The sequence below is a fragment of the Arvicanthis niloticus genome, chromosome 6, assembly GCF_011762505.2.
Source record: "Arvicanthis niloticus isolate mArvNil1 chromosome 6, mArvNil1.pat.X, whole genome shotgun sequence".
Lineage (NCBI taxonomy): Eukaryota > Metazoa > Chordata > Mammalia > Rodentia > Muridae > Arvicanthis > Arvicanthis niloticus.
In genome coordinates, this window is record NC_047663.1 from 19,427,384 (window position 1) to 19,441,773 (window position 14,390).

The window sequence follows — 14,390 nt, forward strand, 5'->3', positions numbered from 1 at the left end:
TCTGAAGTCATTGGACAAGTTTCAGAACATTATTTTCTTTTTATTTTTTGAGACAAGATTTCTCTGTGCCTTGGCTGTCCTAGAAATAGCATTAGAGACCAGGCTGGCCTCAAACTCATAGAGATCCTCCTGCCTCTACATCCCAAGTTGTGGGATTAAAGGCATGCACTACCATGCCTGGCCTTTTTTATTTTTAATCCTAAAAACTGTATTGGGTTTATAAGCTATACTTATGGCTCATAGGCTGTTATCCTTGCCATCTGAGTTCAATTTTCAGGGCTGGGCAGATGGCTCGGTGGGTAAAAACACTTAACTAAGCAAGTGTGAGGTCCTGAGTTTGGATCCCAGCTGGCAGTGTGCCCAGTGCTGGAGCTGGAAGCACAGGATTGTAGCGGGGATCATTGGGGCGTGCTGCCTAGCTTGGGGTTTAGAGAAAGACCCTAAACAGGAGTAAAACAGAATGATGCAGCCAAGTACCTGACGTCCTGCAGCCTCTACTCAGTTCTGTACCTGTGTACCCTCCACAGAAAACAAACCGACTTCTTGTCTCTTTTTAGATTTAGCAATTTCATGTGTATGACTGTTTCGCTTCCATATTCATCTGTGTACTAAGTGTGGGCCTGATGCCAAAAGAAGTCAGAAGACAGTCGGATCCCCTGGAATATGAGTTACAGACTTTTAAGTTCAATTTCCAACAAACTCTAAAATAAAAAAAAAAAAAAAAAAAAAAAAAAAAAAAAAAAGAGGAGGAGGAGGAAAAGAAGGAAAAGAAAACTGGCCAGATGTGGTGGGGCACAGCTTTGATTCCACCACTCATGGAGCAGAGGCAAGTGGATCTCTGTGAGTTCAGGGCCAGCCTGGTCTTCATAATAAGTTCCAGGACAATCAGGGCTACATAGAGAGACCTTGTCTTGGGGGAAAAAAAAAATCTGCCGGGCAGTGGTGGTGCACACCTTAATCCCAGCACTTGGGAGGCAGAGGCAGGTGGATTTCTGAGTTTGAGGCTAGCCTGATCTACAGAGTGAGTTACAGGAGAGCCAGGACTACACAGAGAAACCCTATCTGGAACCCCCCCCCAAAAAAAAAATCAAAACTAACTAAATAAAAGGATCTTAACCACACGTGTGCTGCCTGTTGATGGGAAAAAGCAATTGATAATTTCAGTGTTGATAGTTTCTTTGACTTTGTTTTGCCCTTGAGCCGGTTGCATTATATAACCCTTGGCTGACTCCATACTTATTTCTTCCTGTGTTCTGGGATTTCAGCTGTGTGCTGTCACACCTGGCTTAGCATTGTTGATTCTAAAATCAAGATATCAGTCAACTTGGAAAGTGATGCTCATGTTCTGCCTGTTAGCCAAGAGAAATCCTTCTGTAAAAGTGAGCAAGCACTGTGTGCCTGTCTCCTTGGCGTACAGATTTGTTCGCAATATTTCAAGTAAAAACAAAGGGGGTGGGTGGGAGGGATGGCTAGCTCAGAGTGCTTGCTGCTCTTCCAGAGGACCCAAATTTGATCCCCACACTGGACAGTTCAGCCACCTGTAATTCAGCTCCGGAAGATTTGACACATGCTCTCTTTGGCGACTTGCACGCATATGCCATATTATATTTACATATGTATATATGTATGTATATATGTGCATGCATACACATACAAACAGGCATACACACACAAAAGGAAATAAATAGAACATAAGGATTGGAGCAATGGCTCAGTGTGTAAGGTGTCCACTGCCAAGGCTGACAGCCTGAGTCTCTGGTATCCACATGGTGGGAGGAGGAAACACCCCCTCCCGTGGTGGCCCTCTGACCACGTGTGTCTGTGGCATGTGAACACACACAACAATAAAATGTGAAAGTCTCTCGGGCAACAGTGGGGAAAGATTGATTTTTGTGTGACATCAGCCCTAGGATAGGTCTGAGGGGAGTAGGTGAAAGGTCAGAGAGAAGATCCATAAATAGAAATCAGGCAGACCCACCACCACGGCTTTGTCCTGAAAGGGTCCTAGGTTCCCACCAGAGTCTCTTAATTTTAAAACAACAAAAGCCGAGCTGGAGAGGTGGCTCTGCAGTTGATCGATTGGTATTTTTGGAGAGGAGAAGGCTTTGGTTCTCAGCACACACATGAGGGAGGTACTTTAGCTCTAACTCCAGTTTCAGGAGATCCGAGGCTCTTTTCAGGCCTCCGAGAGAACCAGGCATACGTGTTATACATACATGAGTAGGCAAAACGTTCATAGAAACCAAATATTTTGAAGCAGTTACTGGGTATATACATACCTTTACTATTTTTTTGAAGATGAATGCAAGATGTATAAGATACATGTGGTTCTTTACTTTTAGACAAAAAATTAAATCGTAATGATAGAGGTGCTTGTCGCCAAGTCTAACAACCTGAGTCTGCTCTCTTCGTCCCTACCCACCAATAGGTAATTTTTAAACTTTTTTAACATTAAATCTTAGGGCAGAGAGATGGCTCAGCAGTTAAGAACACTTGCTCTTCCAGAGGATCCGATTTTGATTCTGAGCCCCCTCAGGGTGGTTCACAAGTATCAGAATCTAATGCTTTCTGACCTCTGAACACCAAGCCACACATCTATCGTGCAAATACACACAAAATATATCAATCTAATAAAAAAATTTAAAAATAAATCTTGGATGATACTTGAAGTTTTGCAGGATGTGAATCATTTTTAATGTTTTTCAGAATTTATCATCCATTAATTTTGAGTCAGGGTCTCTCTATGTAACCTTCACTGTCCTAGAACTCACCAAGCAGACCAGGCTGGCCTCAAATGTAGAGATTGCTTGCCTCTGGCCACCAGGTTCTGGGATTAAAGAGGTGCACCATCATGCCTACCTAAAATTGTTTTTAAAGGTTTGTTTATTTTATGTGTATGGATGTATTGCCTGTGTGTCTGTATATGTACCTTGCATGCAGTACCCAAGGAGGCCAGAACAGGGCGCTGCATTCCGGGAACTGGAGCTCCAGGAGGTTGTGAATGGAGGTGTGTGCTAGAAATCAGGCAGGGTCTCTAACACAGCAGTCTCCAACCACTGGGTCTGCCTCCACCACTTTGAGTTTCTGAAACAGGGTCTCATGTAGCCTTGGCTGGCGTGGAACTCACTGTGTAGGAGTGAGCTGGCTACAGCGTTGCTTTTTATAAATAAGAGTAAAAAGTGGCAGAAAAAGTCTAATGGCTTTTTCCAGAATTGTGTCCTAGTCCCTGCCAGGAATCAATTAAAGGTCTTTTTCCCCCCCCATTGAAACTCAAAATCAACTCAACATTTTTAAGGATTTTTTTGTTTTCTTTAAAAAAAAAAAAAAAACGGGGTTTCTCTATAGTCTTAGCTGTCCATGAACTCTTTGGTCCAGGCTGACCTAGAACTCAGATCTGCCTGTCTCTGCCTCCGGAGTGCTGGGATTAGAGGCATGTGCCTCCACCCACCTAGGTATTTTGTTGTTTTAAATTACATTGTATATATTGTGTGCAGGTCAGAGGACAACTTGCAGAGGCGGTGCCTCCCTCCACCTTGTAGGTCCTGGGTATAGAACCGAGGTCATCGGGCTTGGCAGCAAGTGTCTATACACACCAAGCCCCTTTCACTGGACCAGCTTTGAACTTCGGACCTCTCAGCCTATGGCTCTATAAATCTGAGATTCCAAGTGTGAGCCACCACCCTGATTTATGCAGTGCTCGGATACCATCCAGCCCTCTGGGCATGCCAGGCAAGCAGTCTACCAACTGAGCTAAATGTTTCTATAAGCCCCTCATTCTGTTTGTCCAGTAGGAACCTTACAGCTCAGCGTGCTCTAGCCCAGGCGTGCAGGTACTGCTTGGTACTTTGCATAAGCAAGGAGTGGGTGGGGGTGGGGGTGGGATATTGAGGACCCAGAGTGTAATGAAGTCTTGACCTACATTATGGATGAACACTAAAAGAAATGCCTTGAATTCATTTTTATTTATGTTGGCCATGCACATTTATAATACTTTGACTGCTGCCCAAGTTTTGTAACCCCCATATTCAGTTACACAACTGCATATGGGTTGCTACCTACGGTTTACGTGGCTGGGTTCTAGTGAGGCAGGTATGGTGTAGTGTGTGAGTGGAGATAAATGAGTAAGTGCTGAGAAGAGAAGCACACAGGGTGCTGGGTTTTTTGGTTTAGTTTTTTGAAATAGAGTTTCTTCATGTAGCCTTGGCTGTCCTGGAACTCATTCTGTAGACCAGGCTGGCCTGGAGCTCATTCTGTAGACCAGGCTGGCCTGGAGCTCACAGGATGCTGTTTTATACACTTGACAGCAGTGAGGCAGGGAGAAGAGTTGAGTAGAGAGTGCTTGCTTGCTTTTTAATCTAATATTACTGATAAGCATGTATATGTCTGAGACTGAGGACGTCTGCTCTACAGTGTACTTAGGTCAGTCTGAGGAGTTGGTTCTCCTACCCAAGGGTTCCTGGATTATCAGACTCTGGCTTGATAGGCAAGCCCATCGACCTGCTGAAACTTCTCACCTGGAGGAATGCTTTCTCTGCTGGCCAAGCAGCTCTGTGACTAGCAGGGAGAGCTACTTGGGAGAAGAATGATGGGAAATACATTGTGGGGGCATCTTGTGCCCATGAGGCCTGTGAGGGGCTGGAGGATCCTGACTTACACTGGAGGAATTCCTGGACAGTTTGTTTTGTTTTGCTTTTCAGGACGTGGTCCTCTGTGTAGCCCTGGCTTTGCTGAAATTCAATCTGTAGACCAGGTTGGCCTCCAACTCAAAGATCCACCCTCCTCTACCTCCTGAGGGCTGGGCTTAAAGGCACACACCCTTTAATCCACTGCCCAAGTTCCTGGAGAGTTTTAAGCTGAGGGTTGATCTGAACCAGCAGGTTTGATCCCAGAAGTCCAGTGGCAGGAGAAATCCACTCCCAGAAGTTGTTACAGCATCTCCACACTCAAGCTGTGACACTCCGAGATCCCCCTCCCCTTTTCCTCCCCCTCTTTAACCTATATTTCCTTCCTTCCTTCCTTCCTTCCTTCCTTCCTTCCTTCCTTCCTTTTTTCCTTCCTTCCTTTTTGAGACAGACTTTTACTGTGTTACCCAAGAAAGATGGGAGGCTTCAGTGACTGTGGGTGACATCACATTCTGAATTGAGAAGATGAAGTGACCATGACCTCTGTCCTCTAATATAATTCTGACAAGACTTCTGTGAGAAGTTATTACTAATTCTACTTTTTACTCAATTAAAGAGAAGTTCTGAACGAGGAAGGAAATTGCCCAAGGCCTTTCTGATTACAAAGCCTCTTGGTGTGGGCCTTCCCCATGACCCCTTTTCTGCATTAATGTCTGCATAGGAATCCAGTCCGTGCCTGTTCACAGATGCTGCTTGGGGTGCTGGTTTATGATGAGACCATCTTCTCCCTTCACTGAATGCTGTTGGCCATAGGTGGAAGGAAAGGGAACTGCTTCCTGACCCCCTTTGACCACTCCCTTCAGGTAGTGCGCAGTCCAGGGAAAGTGGTGACTTAATAGACCTAGCAGAGAGGAGAACTTGGGCTCTGGTTTAAACAGCAAGCCCTCACTTATAATGACCGATTAGAAGTAGGGAAAGAGTGTAAAAATAGCGCTTAATAGTTAACCAGCAAACAATATATTTTTGCAGTCATTGGTTCCACAAGAAAATAATTGGGTCCCAAGGCAGGAATGACTCGTTTTGTTGAATGATTATATTGATCATTGGAGGAAAATGGATACATCCCTTCTGGAGAGCAATTGAAAGGAAGAAGTGGCCAGCTGGCCAGACTTGCCCAGTGTGACACCCTGAGGAGTGAGCTGCACACTAATGAGCAGCCCGGTCCTGGCAGAGGCCAAGTAGGCTGGGGCCATAGAGGAATGCCTCACACTGTGTGCAGTTTTTCCTGGGAAAGAGGGTGTGGTTACCCAAGTATCCGTTTTTTTCCTAGTTAACCCACTAAATACTTTTGAGATCAGACATCAGTCTTTAGTGTACCCCCCACCACCACCCCAGTGATTAGCTAATGGCGATCACCATGCTCAGATTACATAGAAATCAACCAAGAGACTAATTCTAGCCCCTGGTTTGCTACTTACAGAGAATGTGTTCCCAAATGTTTCTCTTTCCTGGTCATTCATTCCATAAGTAGTTGCCAGAGACTCCTTCTAACTGGGCATGGTTGTATGCACCTGCTATCCCAGATAAAGGGGATTGCCACAAATTAGAGGCTAGCGTAGGCCACAGTGGAAGACCATGTCTCACAAACAAAACATCCCCTTTACACAAAAGTATATGCCCTTAGTTCCAAATTACATATGAAGAAACTGAGTCCAAGAAAGGTTAAGTGGTTTACTGATGTTGCCCACATAGTAAATGAGATATTGAACATCATATAAGATGCTGGGGATGGGAACCAATTAGACATGGTTTGTGGCTTTGTGGAACATGGTTTTTTTGTTTGTTTGTTTTGTTTTATTTTGTTTTGTTTTTCAAGACAGGGTTACTCTGTAGACCAGGCTGCCCTCGAACTCAGAAATCCTCCTGCCTCTGCCTCCCAAGTGCTGGGATTAAAGGCGTGCGCCACCACCGCCCGGCTGTGGAACTTATTTTATCTGACACTTTAAAATAGTCATCATGCACAGGGGCTGACACATGGCCCAGGGAGCTTGTCTGGACTCTGCAAACATCCGTGCTTACATGCTCATAATTAATCTTTTAAAAGTCATATACAAAAAGTCAACAGTCCAAAGTATAAGGAGTGTGTGGAGGGAGGATGAACAGACTGCCGGGTACTGTCACTGCCTGGTGGGGCCTCAGCTGAGATCTCTCCCGTCCCTCATTCAAGACACTTCCACCATCACAGACTGTGCTCCACCCTGACTCCAGACTGAGCTGCTTGTCTGGTAGGGTCAGTTAACAGTGGTCTAAGTCAGACAGCAAGAGTTGTTGGGAATGGCCTGCATGAAGGCATGGACAAGAAGCTGTGTGCCCACAAGGAGAGGGAGGGAGGAAGAGGAGGTTTTAAGCAGGTGTAACATCAGATGGTCCTTTAGTGATGATCTTAGGTCCCCAAAAGTTAAGTGGGGACTGTCAGGTGTCAAGGCTGCGGAGTAGCCTATGGAGTCTGGCCAGCAGTGAGGCTTGTCTAAGGTACAGGGGGCAGTCCACACACTTTTCCAAAGAGAAACCTGGGCAAGTTCCAAGAGTACTGGTCCCCAAGGGGGAGCAATGGAAAGGCATGTGGAGTAGCTCAGTCCGAGAGCCCACCCTTTGCAGAGCACAGTAGTGTGTAGCTTCCTCTTGGGTCTTTAGGCTCACCACAGATTTGGGGTGTAGATGCTGCTGTCTCCGAGTCTTTACTTGCTATTTTCTTTGTATCTGTGCCTCTCCCCTGACATGGAGAAGGAGTAGGGAGGAAGCTTTGAACGTGCCTCCCCTGGGACCAGTCCTGCTTTTCTGCCAGCTTTGGCTGGTGAGTGCCATGACTGCATTCCCTCTGGACCTTCAGCTTTCCTCAAGCCCAGCCAGCTCTGAGAATGGCCTTGGGACAGCAAGGTGGCTCATTAGATAAAGGTACCTGCTACCAAGCATGACAATTGAGTTCATCCCCAGGATCTACATGATAGAAGAGAACCAGCTTTCACGTTGTCCTCTGACCTCTACACATACACACAAACATAGTACATACAACTTCTGTTTTGATTTTTGAGATAGGGTCTCATTAAGTAGTCCTGGCTGTCCTGAAACTCGTTCTGTGGACCAGGCAGGCCTCAAATTCACAGAGATCCTCCTGCCTCTACCTCTCCAGTACTAGGATTAAAGGTGTGAACCACCATCCCCAGCCCAGCACACATAATTTTTTTTTTAAAGATTGGTTTATTTATTGTGTATATAAAAGTCTCCCTGCAAATACGCCTGCACGCCAGAAGAGGGCACCGGATCTCATTGTAGATGGTTGTGAGCCACCACATTGTTGCTGGGAATTGAACTCAGGACCTCTGGAAGAACAGCCAGTGCTCTTAACCACTGAGCCATCTCTCCAGCCCATATTTAATTTTTAAAAAGAGAAATCAAGGCCTCTGTCAGTTCCTTGATTTACCAACTAAGCATTTTCAGCTGCTTTCAGGAGCAGAAGAAATTGTCCGTGGCATAGCTTCCCTCTGGATCCGATGCTAAGCTTGGCCCTTTATGGAGGCTGAAGCCCAGAAAAGACAGGACCTCTGGGGCTCCAAGTTCCTCATTTGCAGAGCACTTGCTACTCTTGCCCAGGCGTCGTAGCTCCTTGGGACATACAGATAGCTTTATAGGCTTCGAGACAGACCCACGCCTTTCTGTGTAGCCCATAGCCTTCTCTGGTTGCCAGTGTTTTGAGCCTGGCTGGTTCTATTTAGGGTTGGCCTTGAGCCTGGGTCCTATACCTTTTCTTGAAAGTTTTGTAGAGGACTCAGATTTGGCCAGGCATAGAAGGGCTGTGAAGTAGATTCTAGAAAATAATGACTTGGTTGGCAACATAGGTTGTTAAAGGTAGTGTTTGTTCACGAGCGCATGGGGCCTGTCAGTGGGTTCGAGTGGTACCTGAAGGCAATTGAGTATAAACCTGCTGTGTGTTAAAAGGGCAGTGGACCTTGCTTCAGCCTCCTTTCCTGGCAGGGCCTAATCTGTGCACTCCCTGGGGTGCAAAGAGGCTTTTGGGCCAGGCCAGGGCCAGCATCATCTGACCATCCAGCTCCCCAGCTCCCCAGCTCCCCATCGGCCGGCTGGCTCTGTTCCTCCCAGCCAGTTTTGTCTGTTCTGATCTGTCTGCACTTTTCCCACAGGAAAACCTGTAGGTTTCTATGAGTTGCCCGAGAGGTCCCTGGCACATTGCTGCAAAGCACAAAGGAGCTTAGGCAACAGCTGGTGAGGGAATGAGTCACCCAGGGCTTGCTGGACAGGAACAGCTGGTTCTTATCCATCCCCTTCAAGCCAGCAGCCAAGAGTCTCCCCATGCATGTGTTCCTTCAGTCTTCCAGCTAAAGGCAAAGTGGCTGGCTGTTTCTACAGATGGAAGTCCAAGGCACTCAAAAGGGTAGCTGTTCATTTGGTTGCCATGGGAGCCTGCACTTTACATGTGTCTTGATCATTGTGAGCAAGCATCCTTCCTCCCTTTCTGCAGAACAAAACAGTATGATAATCAAGAAACCAGCCACTGGGCATGATGTATGTGTTTATAATCCCAGTGCTTGGGGGGATCAGGAGTTCAAGGTCATTCTCGGCTAATAGTAAGTTCAGAGCTAGCCTGGGCAGGTCCCTTCCTCTGATCACTATCTGCAGCTGTAAAAAAAAAAAAAAAAAAAAAAGGCTTAGGATCCATACTAAGCCCTGCATAAACCAGAATTGCTCTATCCCCAGAGATTGCTTATATCTATTCTGAGGAGGGGTGTGGGCAGCTCTGTGGAGGTGGGTTGCAGTCAGCTTGGCTAGATGTGTTAAGTATTTGGTTAAATTTAAAAATTAACTGCCCCAGGACACATCCTGGGAGGAGCACATTCCTTAGTCCAAGGACACCCACTGGATTAACATTCAGAGGAAGAAGGGACCTCAGACCACAGGAAAGAGAGCCCACCTGCGTGTGGGGATTGCCCAGAGAATGTGTAGACACATTTCACAAGATGGGCTAACCCTTGACACTTGCAGACAAGGGAGGTCCTTGCAACCTCATTCCCCAAAGACCAATCAGTTTAAAAGTCACACTGTTCTGCCAATCATATTGTGCCTAGTCACTGTTTCTGTAGTACACCTCTTAAACTGTATACAAACTGCTCTTAACCTCAACTTGGGGTTCTCTTGCCTACAATGCAAGGGAGCCCTGGTACACCGGTATCATTAAACTTCATGTTGTTACAGCAAATCCTGTCTGTGTGAGTTTCTGGGGGAGCGCGTCCCCTGGTTTTGGATTTTACAGTCCAACAGTTGCACTTCCATTTCCCTCAGTTGATTCTGACTGGTGACTGGATGGCCCCCTTTCTTTTTTTTTTTTTTTTTTTTTTTGTGGGAAGCTGGCCCTTACCTCTTTGTTTTCCTCAAGTCCCACTCCCTGTTCCAGACTGTGGCTCAGGAAAAGAGGGACATTGTTTCCTTGCTTTAGAGCAGGGCTTCATTGTTTTCTACCCAAATCCCCTTTTCACCGGAATGTGACTCTGGGTATGTGGATATTAGTGATAATCATCAAGACATTGATTCTAAGCCGGGCAGTGGTGGTGCACACCCTTAATCCCAGCACTCAGGAGGCAGAGGCAGGGGAAAATCTGAATTTGGAGCCAGCCTGGTCTATAGAGTGAATTGCTGGACAGCCAGGGTTACACAGAGAAAACCTTTTTCGGGTTAGCACAGTCACTAAGCAAGTAAAGATGCTTAAAACACTTTTTTGGCATACACAAATCTGTACACCAGAATGTGTGTGTGAGTGCCTTGTCTGCATATGTGTATGTGTGCCAGGCCTGTGTCTGCTGCCTGCAGGAGCCAGAAGAGTTACAAATGGTTGTGAGTACCATGTAGGTGCTAGGAATCACAATTGGATCCTCTGCAAGAGCAGCAAATGTTCAAAACCACTGAGCCACCTCTCCAGCCCCTTTCTTGCTTGCTTGATTTTTTTTTTTTTTTTTTTTTTTTTTTTTTTTTGAGACAGGGTCTTGCTCTGTACACCAGGCTGGCCTCAAACTTATAACAAATGCTATGCCTCCTGAGTGCTGAAGTACAGAGTACATCTCACCCAGCAAGAATTAAATTAAATCAATGTTGAATATTTGATGTACAGGATGTAAACTATCTTCAGTTTCCTCCAGGGTTGATTGATACTTCAGCTTCCTGAGCACCAATGCTGGGAAACACTCTGATATGAATTCATAGTATAAAACGGTTCAGATATGTCGAGGGCCATTTCAGAAAGTATTGGAAATTCTGCCCTAATTCTAAGTCCAAATTAATTTGATATTTTTAAAATGAAATTCAAGTCAGCAACTCAAACAGCAATTTCAAAAATCAAACATTCTGGTAATATACTCCAACAATTCACTAATTTGATCCTTAAATGCCGAGGAATGACAGTAGAAAAATTCTCTTTTCTGTAATTAAACCACCGTGTTTCTGTATGAGTAGGTAATTTTGAGCATGGAGGGAAAGCACTGTAATTCCTAACACCATAGTCTCCCGTAGGTGTTTCCAGCAGCGTTTGCTGGCATTTGGATAGCCATAGCAGCATGGCAAGGGCTGCCATACACTGGAGCCATTTTGAGCACTGTGCTGTAGCAGTTTACGTGGGTGTTTGGGTGCACGTACGGAAGTCAGAAGACAACTCTCATGAGAGGTGGTTCTCCCCTGCCACCATGTAGGTCCCAGGGACAGGATCTGACTCAGGTTGTCCGGCAACAGTAGGCACCTTTACCTGCTGAGCCACCTCTCTGGTCCCCCGGCGATTCCTTGTAGTTTTATTTTGCTCACTTTTAGAAATAAAGTCTCTAGTCTAGGCTGTCCAAGAACTAATCACATAGCCCAGTCTTCTTGTTCTTAATGTCCTGAGTGCTGGGGTTAGACCGTCTCGCTGTCATACCTAATTGAAAAGCCGCACTTGGGGATGGCAGATCGAGACACTGAATGTGACATTCTCTGTTACAAGGGTCCTCTGTCAAGAGGGACACGACCAGGAGGTGACAGGTGACAGTACCCTCAAGCTAACTTGTAAATTGTGGCTTTAAATACACACACACACATACATACACACACACACACACACACACACTGTTCCTGTCTTCAAACACACCAGTAGAGAGCATGATAACCCAATACAGATGGTTGTGAGCCACCATGTGGTTGATGGGAATTGAACTCAGGAACTCTGGAAGAGCAGTCAGTGCTCTTAACCTCTGAGCCATGTCTCCAGCCCCAAAATTGTGGTATTTTTTAGTCTCTGTTTGAACTCCAGCTTATGCTAGATGCCCCTGACCCGTGTGAGAATGAGCTATGCACATGTAAACTTGCAGAGCGGTTTCTTGTTATCTTGTGCCACACCCAAGAGGCTGTTTCCCCTGTTGTCTGATGTGTCTTCAGGAGAGGCAAGCTCATTTCCATGTGGGCCCAGGCAAGGTATAATTAGGACTGTAAATCCTAGGTTAACAAAAGTGGTTTTGACAGATTTCAGACCCTACTAAGAAGGGCATATACACAATGTATTTAAAAATGCAATTAAAAAAAAGACTTAAAGAAACTGAGAGCGGTGGCACAGACCTTTATTTAATGCCCAGTGCTCAGAGACCTAAAGCAGCAGGATGGTGAGTTCAAGCCTGCAGGGACACACTAATGAGCCCTGGGGATATGGCTTATTAGAACAGCACTTCCCCAGCATGCACAAGGCCCTAATGTCCAGCCCATACCAGCACCCACAGTACTGGGATTTAATTCTCAGAAGCAGCCCCAGAGCTCCCCAGGAGGGCTAGGCCTTGCCCAACCTTCTGTCCACTCCCTTCCCTCAGCCCTTGTGCACACTGCTGACCAGGCCTGCATGTCTCTTGACAACAGGATTTCCCAGCCTGGTGGAGCAGCTGATTGGTGAGTGTGCCAACTGCTCTGTGCGTCCCAGCTCCTGCTCTGCCTGGCTTCTCTCTCTCCTGGGAAGATGTTCCTGGTGGGCCTAACAGGAGGCATTGCCTCAGGCAAGAGCTCCGTCATCCAGGTGTTCCAGCAGCTGGGCTGTGCCGTGATCGACGTGGACGTCATTGCCCGGCACGGTGAGTTGGGTGCACAGCAGGGTCCCCGTGCTTCCATCATTAGACTCTGTCTTTTTAGAGTGTTCAGAGAGACTTTTCATGGCTGTATTGCCCATCTCTTGTCCTGCAGACTCTTTTGCTTCTTCTTCCTCCTCAAGAGTCCAGTCATCCTAAACTCAGCTCCATCACAGGCTTGAGGGAGTCTCTGCTCTGTTCAGCCCCTTCGTTTACTTTGGCTCCAAAGGATGCATGCAGCCTTGGGTCCCCCTCAGTCTGCCTCCAGTCACTGGGGGCTTCTGAATAGCTAGAGGCTCTGGAATGACTCGGCCTCTTCATACCACAGTTGTCCAGCCAGGGTATCCTGCCCACCGGCGTATAGTAGAGGCCTTTGGCACTGAAGTCTTGCTGGAGAATGGCGACATTGACCGAAAGGTCCTTGGAGACCTGATCTTCAACCAGCCTGACCGTCGGCAGCTGCTCAACTCCATCACCCACCCTGAGATCCGCAAGGAAATGATGAAAGAGACCTTCAAGTACTTTCTCCGAGGTGAGCCTCTAGACGGAGGGGACATACATGCCTGACAAAGCAGGGGCCTTTCTCTGTTTGAATCTGGGCCAGGGCAGAGAGTTGGTTGACTAGAAGGCTTAGTGGTCTAGCTCCCCATCAGTCATAGTGTGGCGACTACTTCCTGGAGAATATGAGGACCCATTTTGGTTGTCTTCAACCAAATGTCTTGTGTAACCATTGCCAGGCCCCTTATTCTTCATGCCTCAGGTCCTCGTGTATGCAGTGGGGAATGTCCCCCTAGCTCGTCCTCTGCTCAGTACTTCCCTCAAAAGACAATGATGAAAACATCTATACTGACGACCCAAACTTGTCTCTCAGTCCCTAAAGTGCTGCAAAGGCCAGAGCTGGCTCCTAGCACCTATTTCTCTAGATGCCCTCCTCTGTTTGTCCCTGAGACACTGCCTCTGTCCTCCTTCAGTGTCTGCCAGCCCACCACTGTGCCACTGCTCCCTCTGCCTCCCTGCCTGGCAGAGCCTTCTGCCTTCATCCCTGCCCTTTGCATTTGCTCCCAGGCCAGCTCTGAGGACATTTGCAGAGCTTCGAGGCGCCGGTGGCTTCCTTCTTCTGAAATTAAGCATTGGATAATGTCACCAGCTCCAAAGCTCTCCTGTTGTGCCAGTCACCCAGCCTCCCCACCTCCCCAACCAGCACCACTTAAATAAAAGCCAGAAAGCTCTTTTCAGTTCGATAAGGTGAGAAATGGGGACGACAGCTGTGACTTCCACAGTCCCAGCTTCTCCCCGGTGAGTTTAACAAATACAACTGTCAAAGTTGGTATAATCACATGTCAGATAAGATCAGCAGCTGTTGGGGAGGTCTCTGCGTAGGCAGGCGGATGTCTTAATAGAGTCAGGATAGTCTGCAGGGCTTATCAAGCAGGAGGCGTGTGCAGCTGAATAGCCCTTCACCGGTGAACCAAAGAGCTGGCTTCCAGCTCCCAAGAGGGACCCAGGAGAAAGGACAGTGTGTGTGTGTGTGGGGGGGGGTAACAGGAAAGGGAGATAAGGGGTCCAGGGAGGATCTGGTCTGTTCTGTGGCTTGGTGCTGGAGCGGATGAGCTCGAAGGTGCAGGGTGTC

The 14,390-nt window shown here is 47.0% G+C and overlaps 1 protein-coding gene across 3 annotated transcripts in view; it reads left to right on the forward strand.

Moving 5' to 3' along the window:
* Positions 1-14,390, forward strand: part of Dcakd (dephospho-CoA kinase domain containing) — a 36,385-nt gene that overhangs the window by 17,275 nt on the left and 4,720 nt on the right. For all 3 annotated transcript variants that reach the window (XM_034507079.2, XM_034507078.2, XM_076935705.1), the window contains 2 exons: positions 12,558-12,766; positions 13,089-13,292. In XM_034507079.2, coding sequence (XP_034362970.1) covers positions 12,655-12,766; positions 13,089-13,292 — 316 coding nt within the window. In that variant the 5' untranslated portion in view covers positions 12,558-12,654. The remainder of the gene's footprint in view (positions 1-12,557; positions 12,767-13,088; positions 13,293-14,390) is intronic.